This window comes from Lagopus muta, chromosome 19 (genome assembly GCF_023343835.1).
Source record: "Lagopus muta isolate bLagMut1 chromosome 19, bLagMut1 primary, whole genome shotgun sequence".
Taxonomy (NCBI): Eukaryota; Metazoa; Chordata; class Aves; order Galliformes; family Phasianidae; genus Lagopus; species Lagopus muta.
Genome location: NC_064451.1, coordinates 6814542 through 6827090, shown reverse-complemented (window position 1 = coordinate 6827090; position 12549 = coordinate 6814542). Strand labels below are relative to the sequence as shown.

Sequence of the window (12549 nt, the reverse complement as noted above, 5' to 3'; positions counted from 1 at the left end):
GCCCACCCCCAGCTCCCTCCTTCTCTGTGGGTAAGAGCGCTGCTGCACTGACTTGACTTTTCTTGGGCTATATTTAGAATAAATAGAGATCCACCAAATGTCACTGTCTCAAATTGAACTGCTGTACAGCCACACGGATAGAAAGGCAGCTTTAACCAGCAGCCACTGCCTGCCTTGCCCCCCACTCTGAGCCTTCAGCTAATTTACAGCAAGTCAGATGAGTCCAAATGATTTTTTTTCCTAGTGAGTTTTGCCTGTAGCAAATTACATCGTTACAGGCCTTCTGAAATATGTATTTTCCCCACCGTTCAGCACTGACAGTGTTGCTATAATTAGAAGGACTGCTCTGTAGCAGCATCTAGTGCCAGAGAGAGAGCCCTCGCAGCGCCTTTTCCTTTCACGGCTGTGCTGCTTATCCAGAGCCTCTGGTTCTGCTGGTGTGAAGCCGCAAAGCCATGAGATGCAGTAGGTTGTGCTGTGCCACCAGCTCCTGCCATGACCCTGGTGAGGTTGCTCCAGGAGGGGCTGCGTGCAGTGGTTCCCAGCAGCATGGTGGCCAGATCAGTGTCCCCAAGCCAGGAGCATCACTTGGCTCCATCCCACCTCCATGTTCACTTGCCCAGGGAGGGTGGCGTATCTCTCACTTCTGACATCACTCAGCGATAGCACATGTCATCAGCCTCATCAATATAAACTATGAGCACTGGAGCCTCACTGTTTCCAGGGCAACCCCGCTCCTCTCAGCCTCCGCTGTCTCACCAGCTGACGCTCCATGGAGCTGTACACGGAGACTTCCAGCAGCTTTTTCCTAGGGTTTCTCCATGCCCCCATTTCGGGCGCTGGGCTGAGCAGAGCTAGGGGCTGGATACTGTGTGCACAGTGCAGTGCTTTGCTTGCATCGTTGGAGGCGTTGTGCAGGGCACAGCCTGGCAGCGGCGCACGGGGGATCTCTCCCAGCAATGACCCGTTTCTCTGCCCTCAGCTCTTCTATTTATAGCTTTGCACAGCAGCACCGTGCTGCCAAAACCCTGCAAACCGCCGCTCGCTCCACGGTGAGGCCTGAGAGGCGCTTTCCTCTGCGGCACCTGCAGCTCAAACATCCCAGGGCTGAACCCGAAGGGCTGTGAGGTGCTCAGGGCACGGGGATGAGGGTGCAATGGGAACAGATGCCTGCAACTGTCGTCGCACCCAGGAAACAAACGTGCAACCGTGGAGCTGCAGCCCGAATGCACGGGCCTGGGGTCAAGTCTACATCCACGGAGGGTTGCTGCACACCCACGGGAGCTGACGCACACCTCGGGAGCGGTTCTGCACCCCGGCGGGCTGATGCGCATCCACGGGGGTCTCTGTTTGTGCACCCACTCCCGAGGCAGGTGCAAAACCAGGGGAGCAGATCCGCGCGCAGGCGGACGGGCATCCGCGCGCACAGCCTGGGAGCAGAAGTGCAGCCCCGCGATTGGCGTCCTCGCGCGGTGCGGGAGTTGCAGGCACGCAGGTACCGCGCACATCCCCGCTCCGCGCCTCTCTCCGGGCGGAGCCGCCGTTCCCCGCCCTCCCTTCCCAGCCCGCTCGTCCCCGCCCCGCACTCCGCTCCTCTCTCCTGGCTGCGCTGCGCGCTCCGCGCTGCCGGTGCCGGCGGCTCCCGGTGGGGCTGCGGGGCCCCATGGCCGGCACGGAGCGGCCCCGGCCTCCGGGCAGCGCGGAGCGGCGCTGAGCCCCGCGGAGCCCCGCAGCGGGACCGGCGCCTCTCGTAGCGCGGCCCGCGGAGGCTATGAGCGGGGCATGATGATGATCGACAGCCAGGTGAGCTGAGCGCTTTCCTCTTTCGGCTTTGTCACTTTTCCCGGTGCCCGCGGCTCCGCAACGACAGGGGTTCCCCCTTCTGCACCCCGGCTGCGGGGCTCGCGGGGACCCACGCTATGCGTTTGGTTTTCTGCGTGAGGAGGGGACGAGCGGAGCCGGCAGGAGTGGGAATGAAGGAATGAGGAGAGCGGCACAGCACAGGGTCGGGTACGGAGGTTGCTGCGGTGCTGCGGCCGTTCCTGGCTGCGTGCGGGGCTGCAGCGCTCAGCCAGGTGGCACCAGGAGCTCCCTGTCCCCGCTCCTGTGTTTGCAAGGCTGAACGAAGCCAAATCGGGCCTAAAGGGGCAAAAGCTCTGTGCTTGCAACTCCCGTGGTGCTTTTGAGGCAGGAGAACGTGAACCAAAGGCAAAAAATCCGATGGAAGGTTCCTCATCTTTTGGTCCTGATGCTGCTCTGATTTTATACTTTTTATTCCCCACTTCTTATTTATACTTCTCCTTTTATTTATTTTTACTTTTTATTCACCTGCTCTCTGGTCCTGCAGAGGAATGGGGCTGGTGGCCACGGGGTGATGGGAAGGGAAGTGGGCAGTGATAGCTCCTAGGAGTCCAGAAATGGAGAAGGGAAAAGGCTGATGCTGTGATGGAAAAGTGGGATGGGAGCCATTTTTGGGCTGGAAAAAAACATGCATCCCAAAGCTGCCTTCTGCACCAAGTGTATCTGTTTGGTCCAGGCCTGGTTTGCCTTGCCCCAGCACTGTGAACAGAAGCTGAATTAGCTCTGGTGGACGTGAGCGTGTGAGGCAGGAGCTGTGCCAGCATGTGTGTGTGCTGGAGCGTGGTGTGTGCCTTTGGAAAAGGGCATTGGCAGCCAAAGTGCTGGGTTTGCATCCTGGCACTGGCAAGGGGCAGAAGCAAGACTGCGTGGCTGTGGGCTGGAGGGAGAACCAGAAAGCCAGAGGTGTAAAATCATACAGTAAACGATGTCCAGAGCTCAACCTCCCAGCTGTGCTGCGGAATGAACACTGCATTCCTATGGAGTGCATCATCCAATGTTTGCCTTCCTTCGCTGCGTATACTTACCTCCATTTTGCATGTGGGTAAACTGAGGCACCCAGCGGTGTCACCAATCCCAGGGGTGTGTGTGGCACAGAGTGCACGCCCTGGCTCTCAATGCAGGCCCTGCTGGTGGGGGTGAACGCTTGGCCATGTCAGGGGTGCGATTCCTTCAGCCCCATCATTTTTTGTGACTACAGGGTGAGTGGAATTTCCAGCTGCACCCACAGCCGCACCCGGCCAACGTGGCTGCGCAGCGGCATTCTTCGTGCCTTGTACGTGTTCCTCTCCCTGGTTGCTACGAGAAGGACCCACACAAACAACCGAGTGCTGCAAATCAAACAAGCTGAGTAAACAAGGAGGGTTCCCCCTCCCCGTCTCTGATCTAATCATTGCAGGTGTGTTCCTTGGGGAGTTGTAACACCTGGATAGAAGGGCTTCTGAGGAAGGGAAGGTTTCAGCCTTGAAACCAAAACTTGCACGTGAGTGGGGTCAGAAGGTGGCTTCCAGCTGGCAGAGAGATGCACAGTCCCTCCCCAGCGTGGCTGGGCTGCTCCATCTGGAGCTCCCACTCATGCTTGTATGTGTGACCATGAGCAGGGGATGCAGCAGCTGCTGCAGAATGGATCCCACTGTGGGGCGCTCGGTGCAGTTTGTTGTCAGTTTGCTTTGTAGGTGCCTTTGGTGTGAGCAAAGGAGGGGGGTTTCAGGGCTATTTGTTCTGGGCATCCTGGGGATTGTGTTTTTCAGCTCCTCACACTGCTCTTGCTGTGCCATCCCCTGTATGGTGCCTGGCTGTGGGACTGTGAGAAGCAGGGGTCCTGATCTTGCCTTGCTCTTAAAAGTGATCTGCACTATCCATCGGAGCTGGCTTTGCATCTGATACCTTTCCCATTGCTATAGCAACACATATCTCACAGAGGATGCCAGCGTGCTTTCCAAGCTGAGAAACTGATTCACCTGCCACCAATCTGCAATCCACCAGGAGCTGGGGTGGCTGACTGCCTGCTGCCCACAGCTGCTGGCTCTGGGAAGAGCTGACATGGGCTCACAGCAGCTGACCCTGCTCTTCCCCACCTCCTGCTTGAAGTTCCCTGGGATCTCAGGGTCAGGGTTGCATGGCGTTGTGTGCTGGGATCTGGGACTTCTCTCTAAGGAGGAAGATGGGGGTGGTGCCAGCAAGCTCACTGAGGCTGGGAGGGTGTTAGGGGCTGTTTGTGTTCTGTCTTGCCTGCAGAGGCTGGAAGTTGAGCTCCACCCGTGGCATGCTGTGGGGCAGTGGGGTTGTTGGCCTGCTTTGCCTTTTGCTCTGTGTCTTTGCATGCTGCTGTCACTGTATGGGCTCAGGGACATTCTGTGGTCTGTTACTCTTCCATGCAAACCAGAGCTGCCCCCAGGCATGCAGCGATTGGTGGCTATTGGGATGGCTGCAAGGATGCCTTCCCTGTCTGATGATGGTTGCTGCTGCCTTCATGCATCAGTCGGTGCTGGTTAGGGATGCATTTGTGGGCGGTTGTGACTGTTGTGAGCTGAGTGAGCCCACGTGTGCAGGCCAGGCTGCACAGGGCCGAGCAGAGCTGTGCAGCAGATGGCACTGTTGTTTTCCCTGTGAGTTATTGGGTTCTGCCTTTGTAGGTGCTGGAAGGGTCAGTGGATGGATGGGGTTGTGGGGGTGGCACAGCTCTCGTGGGAAGCAGCACTGGAGCCACGCTGTGCTCTGGACTGGCTGAGTCCAACCAGCAGTGAGGCTGCACCCATCTGCATTCCTTGGGGATTTACACTTCACGTTCCATGGTGTCCTGACCCTTTTTACTCCCAGCTCACCCCGGGAATGCCTGCCCTCCCCATGCTTCTCTCCTGGGGCTCTCCACAGGATGTCGGATATTTGCTTTCTTCACCTTTTTTTTTTTTTCCCCCTGTGCTTCAACTTTTGGCTGTGGGTCAAAACCAATGTTTGTAGATATGAGCTGACGTCAAAGGCGGTTCAGCAGAGGCACGTTGGGGAATCACGGGCTCACAGGACAGAGTTCCCAATCCTTAGAGGCCAGGAGGTCATCCAGCAGAGAGATCTCGCTGTGCTCCGCTGCTCTGCGTGCAGAGAGCTTTGGCAGATGGGAGGAGGAAGAGATGAGGGAGGCTGCCCCAATGGGTTGCTCACTTGCTGCAGATTGGGGAGGGGAGGAGAAGCCCCATGGGCCTGAACTGATTCTGCATGGGATCAGGAGAAAATGAGAGGGGCTTTGCATACACTCCAGAGCTTGGGGATGCTGGAGCATCCCAGCTCCACGCTTGGAGAAGAAAGGCTGAAGGAAGAGAGAACAAGATGCCCAGAGCTGTAGGTGCCCCATCCTCAGAGGTTCTCAAGGCTGCGGATGGAGTCCTTGGCATCAGATTTGGGTTGGAACTGGATTGTCTTTAAGATCCCTTCCAACCTAAGTCTAATTCTGTGGCTCTGTGTGATGGGATTCTCCCATTACCCATCCATGGGGAGCATGAACCCATTGCTCCTCTGAGTGCCGCAGGCTGGTGGCTGCCTGAGGCCCTGGTTTATCTTGGAGGAGGATGAAAGCCCCAGCTGGCCCCGAGCTCTCTCTTCAGCATTTCCATGGTGATGGGCAGGCACTTGTGCACAGTGACTGAAGCATCAAAATTCACCTTGTTCTGTAAAATATTTAAATTGTGGTCTGTCTTTTGCTGGAGGACTTTTCCAAGTGCAAACAGGGTGCTGGTAATTAAGGATGGACTGAAATGCAGCGATATGTTGCTTTTCTGGGGGACAGCTTTTGCAAATTTGTGTGCCTGGGCACTGCTGTCCTGTGCAAGAGCTCCCAGCTCCTTTGCCAATGACCTGCTTGGTTTATGGGTCAGATCCAGCACCGCACTTGCAGGTTTCACAGTCTCACATTTGGGTGACTCCTCAGCACTCACGAAGCTGTGTGCTGCACTGGGTGGCTCCTCCTGCTTACACAAGTCCCCTTGGTGTTTCTGCCACTGCTGCTTGAAAGGGTGTTTAGTTAATAGGATTATAAAGCTTTTCCGTCGTTAGGCAACGGAAATCAATGGTGGGCCTCCGGGGTTGAGCCTCATCCGATTTGCAGCGGTCGCTCGATGGCTGTGCATGGTGGGATGGAGGACGTGCACCTCCCATGCTGTATCCCACTCCTGTGGGATGCTCCCAGTCCCATGGCACTGGTTGTTTTTCCTGCTGTGCACCTACTCCAGGATTACGGACCTGTAAGAAGGTTACCCAAAGAGGTGGTGACACCTCAACCCTGGAGACACCTGAGGTCAGGTCAGGGGATGGGATTCTCAGCATGCTATAGGTGTCCCCCTGTTCATTGCTGGGTTGGATCAGATGGCTTTGAAAGGTCCTTTCCAACTCAAACGGTTCTATAAAATCTGTCCATGCAACAAGTGTTGTGCTAGAACGAGCTGGTTAGAGGGCAACCACACATGGTGGAGACTTCTTTCAAGCCCCTTGGCCATACAGCAGTGTGAGGAGGGAGGGCTGGGAGAGCCCTGGCTATTTGCATAGGGCTGGGAGGCTCCAAGCTGCTGCTGCTGTGGCTCTTATCTCTGAGCCTACAGTTTGCTGTCTGACAAGTGACACGGAGCAGAGATGGGGACCTGCAGATAACCCCTTGGCCACGTGTTGGGTAGGGGAAAACATGCAGTGAGGTATGCTTTAGCTTCAGATGGTGAATTGCTGGATGCTCCAGCTCTGTCAAGTGCTTCAGGTCATGCCTTGTGCAGTCTGTGAGTCCTGTTTGTGTGCAGGTCTCGATGGATGTGGCCGTATGCCCAGAGAGCCACCCCGCTCCTGCTGCCAGCCTGGGCTCTCTCTGCAGACGGCTGCTGCTCCAGCCTGGCTGCCAGGTGGAATAAACCCTCACCAAGAAATAATCATTGGTGACAGCAGGGGCTGTCGCGCTTGGCCTGTGCCTGCAGCCCTCCGTGCCCCACAGCACTGCTGTCTTATCACACAGACACTGTGTGCAGCAAGGATCTCTGTTCCTGTGGGGGTGGCACAGGGATGGGTGAGCCCTGCTGCCACCTGTGCACACCCAAAGCTGCAGCATGTTGCCCCCAGCCCAGGCTCCGTCCCCATCTCTGATGTCGTTATGGAAACCCAATCAGCCCGTTGCCATGGCAGCCTCCAGCTCTCCTCCCTCCCAGTGCCATCCCCACTGTGACAGCTCAATGTTAGCAGCTCCCACAGGACCGATTCCAGCAGGATGAAGTGCTTTCAGTGCGGGATGCAGCAGCAGGATGGCAGCACTGGAGCCTCACTGTGCTGCTGATGCAGGGAAATGGCCTCAGAAGCAGAAGGAGGGGGGGCTGTGGGTACCTCCTAGTTCCTGCCTAGGGGGAAGGTCCTCCTTTGCATCCTCCCCGGCCCTCCATCCCTGCTGCTCTGCGTTGCTGCAGTGACCGTTTCCATGGAGACCGCATCCAGGGACTGTGATGGAAAGCATCACTACCCCTCGCCATGGGGCAAGGGAGCTCTGGGGGTGTGCTTCATCCCAAGGGGATGTGCTGCTGGAAATCCCTCAAGTGGAAAACGTGTGGAGGAATCCCGAGATGACTAATTGGCTCCCTTTTTTAATAGCTGGCATTGGTAATTGCTACTCCGTGCTGTTAAAGGACTGTCTGTGCTTCACGCGAACTGGTTTTGCATATGTTTCTATTCTGGGGGAACTGGGGAATTCATTCAGCTCAGGGTGCTGACCAGCTGCGCTCCGCTCAGGCTTAAAAATGAGCCAAGTTTATTCTCTTAATTCATCTGGGACAAGACAGACATTTCAAATGGGACGTACAGAAGCACCATGAGCTAGATACCGAGCTGCCTTGGGTGTGCACTGAGGAATCAGTGTCCAAGCCCTGGAAAACCCACGTGTCCCATCCCATGCCCAGCCCCCATCTGTGCCCATGGCTCCCTGTAAACGCACATTTCTCTCGAGGGATGCTGCCATGTTGAGATTTCTGTGCTTTCAAAAGCAGATTTCCTCTTTCTTTTACTGATAAGCTTCAGAGGGGAAGAGCTGCTGGGATTTTCCATTTGCCTTCCCCTCGTCACACTGCTTTATTTCCTCTTTGCCTTTCCATCAGCCTCGTGCTGTGAAAATAAACCAGTCGGCTTGCATCATTTCTCTGAAGCAGAGCATTCTCCTCCATGCTCAGGATGCAGCGATGTTTGGGCTTGTGGACAATACTTGGGGTTGAAATTTCCTTGCAAAAACAAACTTGCCATTGTTATTTGTGGGAATTCTTTAGTTTTATGGAAGCCTTTGATGCTTGAATCCACCAAGCATTGAGGCTGGCTTTGCTCAGATGGGCCTTTGTCACTCGGTGTCAGTGTGACCGAGGGGTGGGCACTGCATTTTGGAGCATTCAACGTGTTTGTGCCACGGCAGTTGAGCTAGGTGCCAAAATCCTCCTGTGTGGAATTGTGTCATTGAAACCTTCGCCCACCTATGCAGAGACTTAACTGTGCTCCGTTGTGAAGTGCCCCAAACGATGCCCGTGTGGGGAGCAGAGACAGCTCTATTTATTTGCCCTGTAGTTGCTCTATTCCTGTCAAGGCAGAACTACAGCTATGAAGCAGTGAGGTCCCAGCATGGGTTTTCTCTGCTGAATCTGCAGGAAGCAATAAAACCCCTGTGCAAAGCAAAATGGGGAAGTACTGGGGTCTGTGCTGGCATTTCTCGCTCTGCTCAAGGGCTGCGGGCTGAGATGGTGCTGGGGGGGGGGAGGTTCCTGCACATCTTGCAGGGCTGCCCCACTCCGTGGGCTCTAGCAGTGCTTGGGATCTGCTTCTGCTGCTGCAGGGTGTGGGATCACAGCTTCCACCCGTGCCAGCCAGCCTGGAGGTGGAGTGGCTCGGTGCTGCTGTTCTGATATCTGTGTGGGATCACCCTGTTGGGGCTGCTGAAGTGCTGGGGGAATCTCTGTGTTCTGCTTCAGCTGAGTGGCAAGTTGTCCCAAAGCACCTTGTGGGCTTCTGCTTTAGGAACACAATGTGCCTCGGTGCTGTAGATGAGGATGGGACGTTTCATGCTGTTTCTGGGGCTGCATGGGTGCCCTCATTCTGCATTTTTGTGTGTGCAGCTGTGCATCCCATCATCCAGTCCCAGTGCTGTGGGTTTGAGCTGGTTTCAGAAGCAGCTGTTCCTGCATCCAACCCCATGTGCTGCTCTGCCTGGCACTCCCCCAGCACGTTGTGCTTGGTGTTTGGCTTTCCTTCATGGTCTCCCTGTGGGGTTTGTGGCTTTGCTGGAAGGGTGATCCCTCTGGAATCGTTAAAGCTGCCTGGCAGGGGTTTAAGGGATGAGACACAAGGGGTTGCTGGTCTTTGGGAACCAGCACAGTAGATGTTGGATGTGCCGGAAGCACATGTTGTGGGACAGCCACAGCTGTCCTTCCTTGCTTGTTGCTACCTGGGGGCATTCCATGGACCCAAGCACCAGTGAGAGAGGGGAATCCTACAGCTCCTTCACATGGGCTTGGTGCAGGTTTGAATCACCTTCCTGGAACCAGAGCTGTGGGTGCTGCCCATGCTGGGTGCAAATTGCACAGCCAGTGATGGCAGGATGAGGAATGGGGCAGTCTCCCATGGGAGCATGCATCACTTTGAGTCACTGGACATGGTGACTGTGCCAGGATGTTTTCTGGGCTGTGGCACTGCCTCGTTGGCATGGGAGGGGCAGCTCCCAGGTGCTGCCAGTTGGAGGAGAGCCCTGGAGGCAGCTCCCTATCCATCTTCTATGGACAGGAGCCTGTCCCAGAGCCCCCGTGCAGTGCTGGGCTCCTCTGTGCCAGCTACCATGAGCATCTCCCACCCTGTGTCATCCCTGCAAGGTCCAGCAAGACGGACTGCAGTAAGGGTGGAAAATCTGGTTTGCTTGAAGGCAGTGGGGGTTTTCATTGGCTTATTCCTTGAGTTTTGCATGGCCTCTGTGCTGGGCACAGCTGCCCTGCAGCGAGGCACCAGGATGTTGCATCTCTGGGACACACATCTCACTCCACCTTGACCCACTGACACCATTCGTGCAAATCCTGCAGTGTCTCTTGGTTGCAGAACCACCCTGGTTTGTGCCGCTCTCTTTCAGGAAAACTCAGTTTTGGAGCTGTGAGGAGAGGAACGAGCAGCCTGTGCTGTGCTCACCCAGGCAAAGCTTCCCATGCAGGAATTGACCTCTAAGCAAAAATCACTGCTGCTCACTGCCGTAATTGAGTGCCACCCTGGATTGCCAGTGCCATCAGGTTCCCGAGCCCTCTCCGGGTGTGAATTATTTAAGCCTGGCTGTAGTCCTTGGACTGTAGGACGGCGCTGATCCGACAATGGGCACCAGGGATGAAAGAGGAGAGGGAAAGAAAAGGGGAGGCTCCAGCCGGGCTCAGGCATGCTCCCTGTCTCACACCCTCTCATCCTTCCAGCTCTGCCTGTTTGCTGCCACAACAGCCAGCGGGAAAGGCTGTAACTGCCGCAAGACACAATGTGATCCCAATCAGAAATCAACAGCCGGCACGACCTGTTGTGCCTCGGAGACAATGCGCGGGGGTCCGGGGGTGTTGTGCATGTAGATGAGGTGGGAGCATCACACCGAGCCAGCACCCAGCTCGCTCCGGAAGAAAGAAAGAAAGAAAGGAAGAAAGAAAGGAAGAAAGAAAGAAAGGAGCGGTGGAAAGCGGCGTGCCGCGGCATGCTGGCACAGGGCTGCTCCGCCAGCTCGGGAGCATCGCCCGCCGCACGCACACCCGCACACACCGCCTCCCGGCGCGGCTCCTCGCAGCCCTTTGATTTGCGGGGAAGGAAATAAAAGCTTTCGGAGCGACGGCAGCTGTTGGCAAGATGCGCTGAGAAAACCGAGCAGGGAAAGGTCTTTGCTCTGCCTCTCCGCCCGGGCTGGAGCTGCTGCTGGACGAGGGGCGGCGGAGGAGAAAGAAGAATGAGCAGCCCCTCCGTGCCGGGGAAGATGGAGGCGAAACCTTTGTTCAACGTGCAGAAGGCGCTGGTGCAGCCGGTGCAGATGTGCATGTTGGACATCCCTCTGAGCGTGCAGGACGACGACGTGAGTGGAGGCGAGGCCGGGGCCGGGTGGGTGTGCGGGGGGGCAGCCAGGAGCCGTGACCCCACCCCGGGGCTGGTGAACTCGTGGCAGAGATGAAGGTGGCACCGCCTCCGGGTGCAGCCGTTCCTTCCCGAAGCGCCGTGTTTCGAGGCAGGCTGTGCGAAGCTCTTGCAAAATGCATCGTGGAAGGAGGGGTCTGGGATGCAGACGATGCCTCCCTGCGTGGTGGTGGTGCAGAAGGGTGGGTTGGCTGCTGGTGTCCGGGCTGGGAATGGCTTGCTGCCCTGCCCATGGCGCTGACACACAGCAAAGCAGCAGGGCTGCAGCATCCAGGCAGATAAACTCCTACGCTTGGATCCGCCTCTTGTCACCTTAACTCTGCCCATTGCAGGAATACAACAGGAATCTGATTGTGGGGGAAAGGCCCCCGTGCTAAACCTGATGGAGAGCCCCAAAAAGGGTTGAATGCTTTCCAGAACTAACAGGGGGTTCGTGGGCAGTTCCCCAGCTGTGTGAGAGTTTGGGATGTGCTCCAGGTGCTGGTAGCATTGAGGCAAAGCTGATGAGCAGGGGAAGCCCATGCTCTTACTGTGCTCTTCATTGTGTGTCCTCCCCACAGGAGACTCTAATCAGCAGTTTCTTGCTGGTGAGCAATTAGTGCGTGGTGGAGAATGCTACCTTCTCCTCTTCTCCTTCTATCTGTGTGCTCTTCTGTGTGCTCACAGGGATACAGTGACATGGAGAGGAGCGCTGGAAGCACGGAGGGCTCCCTGCAAGTACCTTGCAGGGGTGTGCAGCCCCAGCCCCTCCATCCCAGCAGGGATGGGGCTCCTATATTTAGAAACAGCCTCGGGCTTTTCCAGCACCTACAGTGCTGCTGTGCTAATGAGGATACCTGTGTCGGCCACTGCAGAGCCAGTGGGGCGTGGAACCTTGGGAAGGAGGAGGGGAGGCAGTGAGTGATGCTAAGGAGGGGAGGGAGCTGCTGACCTCTTGGTTGGAAGCTTTATTCTCATTTAGCTGGGTTTGTCAGCAGCTTGCACCATGCCATAGCGGCACCTGGGGCTGGGTTTCCCTGTGGTGTAGCAGATCTGGAGAGTGGAGCCCACCTGGGCAGCAGTCAGGATGGAGCAGGGAATGCTCTCCATGCTTGGAATGACTTCCTCTTGCTAATCATATCCATGGTTTTACTGGAGAATAATAACAAGTAATGATGATCAGTGGGGTCAGGCACTGTTGGAGGGCACTTCTGGCTTGCCTGGGTTTTTCACTGTTCCTTGCTCAGCAGTGTGGTGGGGCATCCCTGCCCTCAGCCCCTGTTGGGCATTCACTCCACTGTGCAGAGTGGAAAGGGTGAGTGCATTCTGATGAAAACTCTAACCATGGAGAGCACATTCTCCATATTCTCACTTACACTGGGGCTCTGCCTGTGTGTTTGTAAGAGGGACACCCATGCGAGCGATGCTTGCTGCCTCTGCCAGCAAGTGTGGGTGAAGTGGCTGCACTCATACAGCCAATGCCTCACCGTGCTTGTGCAGAATTTGGGAGAAATTTAGGTGTGCACTGGAATTACACTGGGATTTTGGATGTGCACACCCCAGTGAAGCTCTAATAACTGA

The 12549-nt window shown here is 56.2% G+C and overlaps 1 protein-coding gene across 2 annotated transcripts in view; it reads left to right on the top strand.

Moving 5' to 3' along the window:
• The first annotated feature begins 1670 nt into the window (after positions 1–1670).
• Positions 1671–12549, top strand: part of RALGDS (ral guanine nucleotide dissociation stimulator) — a 39204-nt gene continuing 28325 nt past the window's right edge. Inside the window, exon 1 of one of the 2 annotated variants that reach the window (XM_048965848.1) lies at positions 1671–1803. In XM_048965848.1, coding sequence (XP_048821805.1) covers positions 1783–1803 — 21 coding nt within the window. In that variant the 5' untranslated portion in view covers positions 1671–1782. Of the gene's footprint in view, positions 1804–10478; positions 10931–12549 lie in introns of those variants that run through there. The other variant, XM_048965846.1, reaches the window with a different exon arrangement.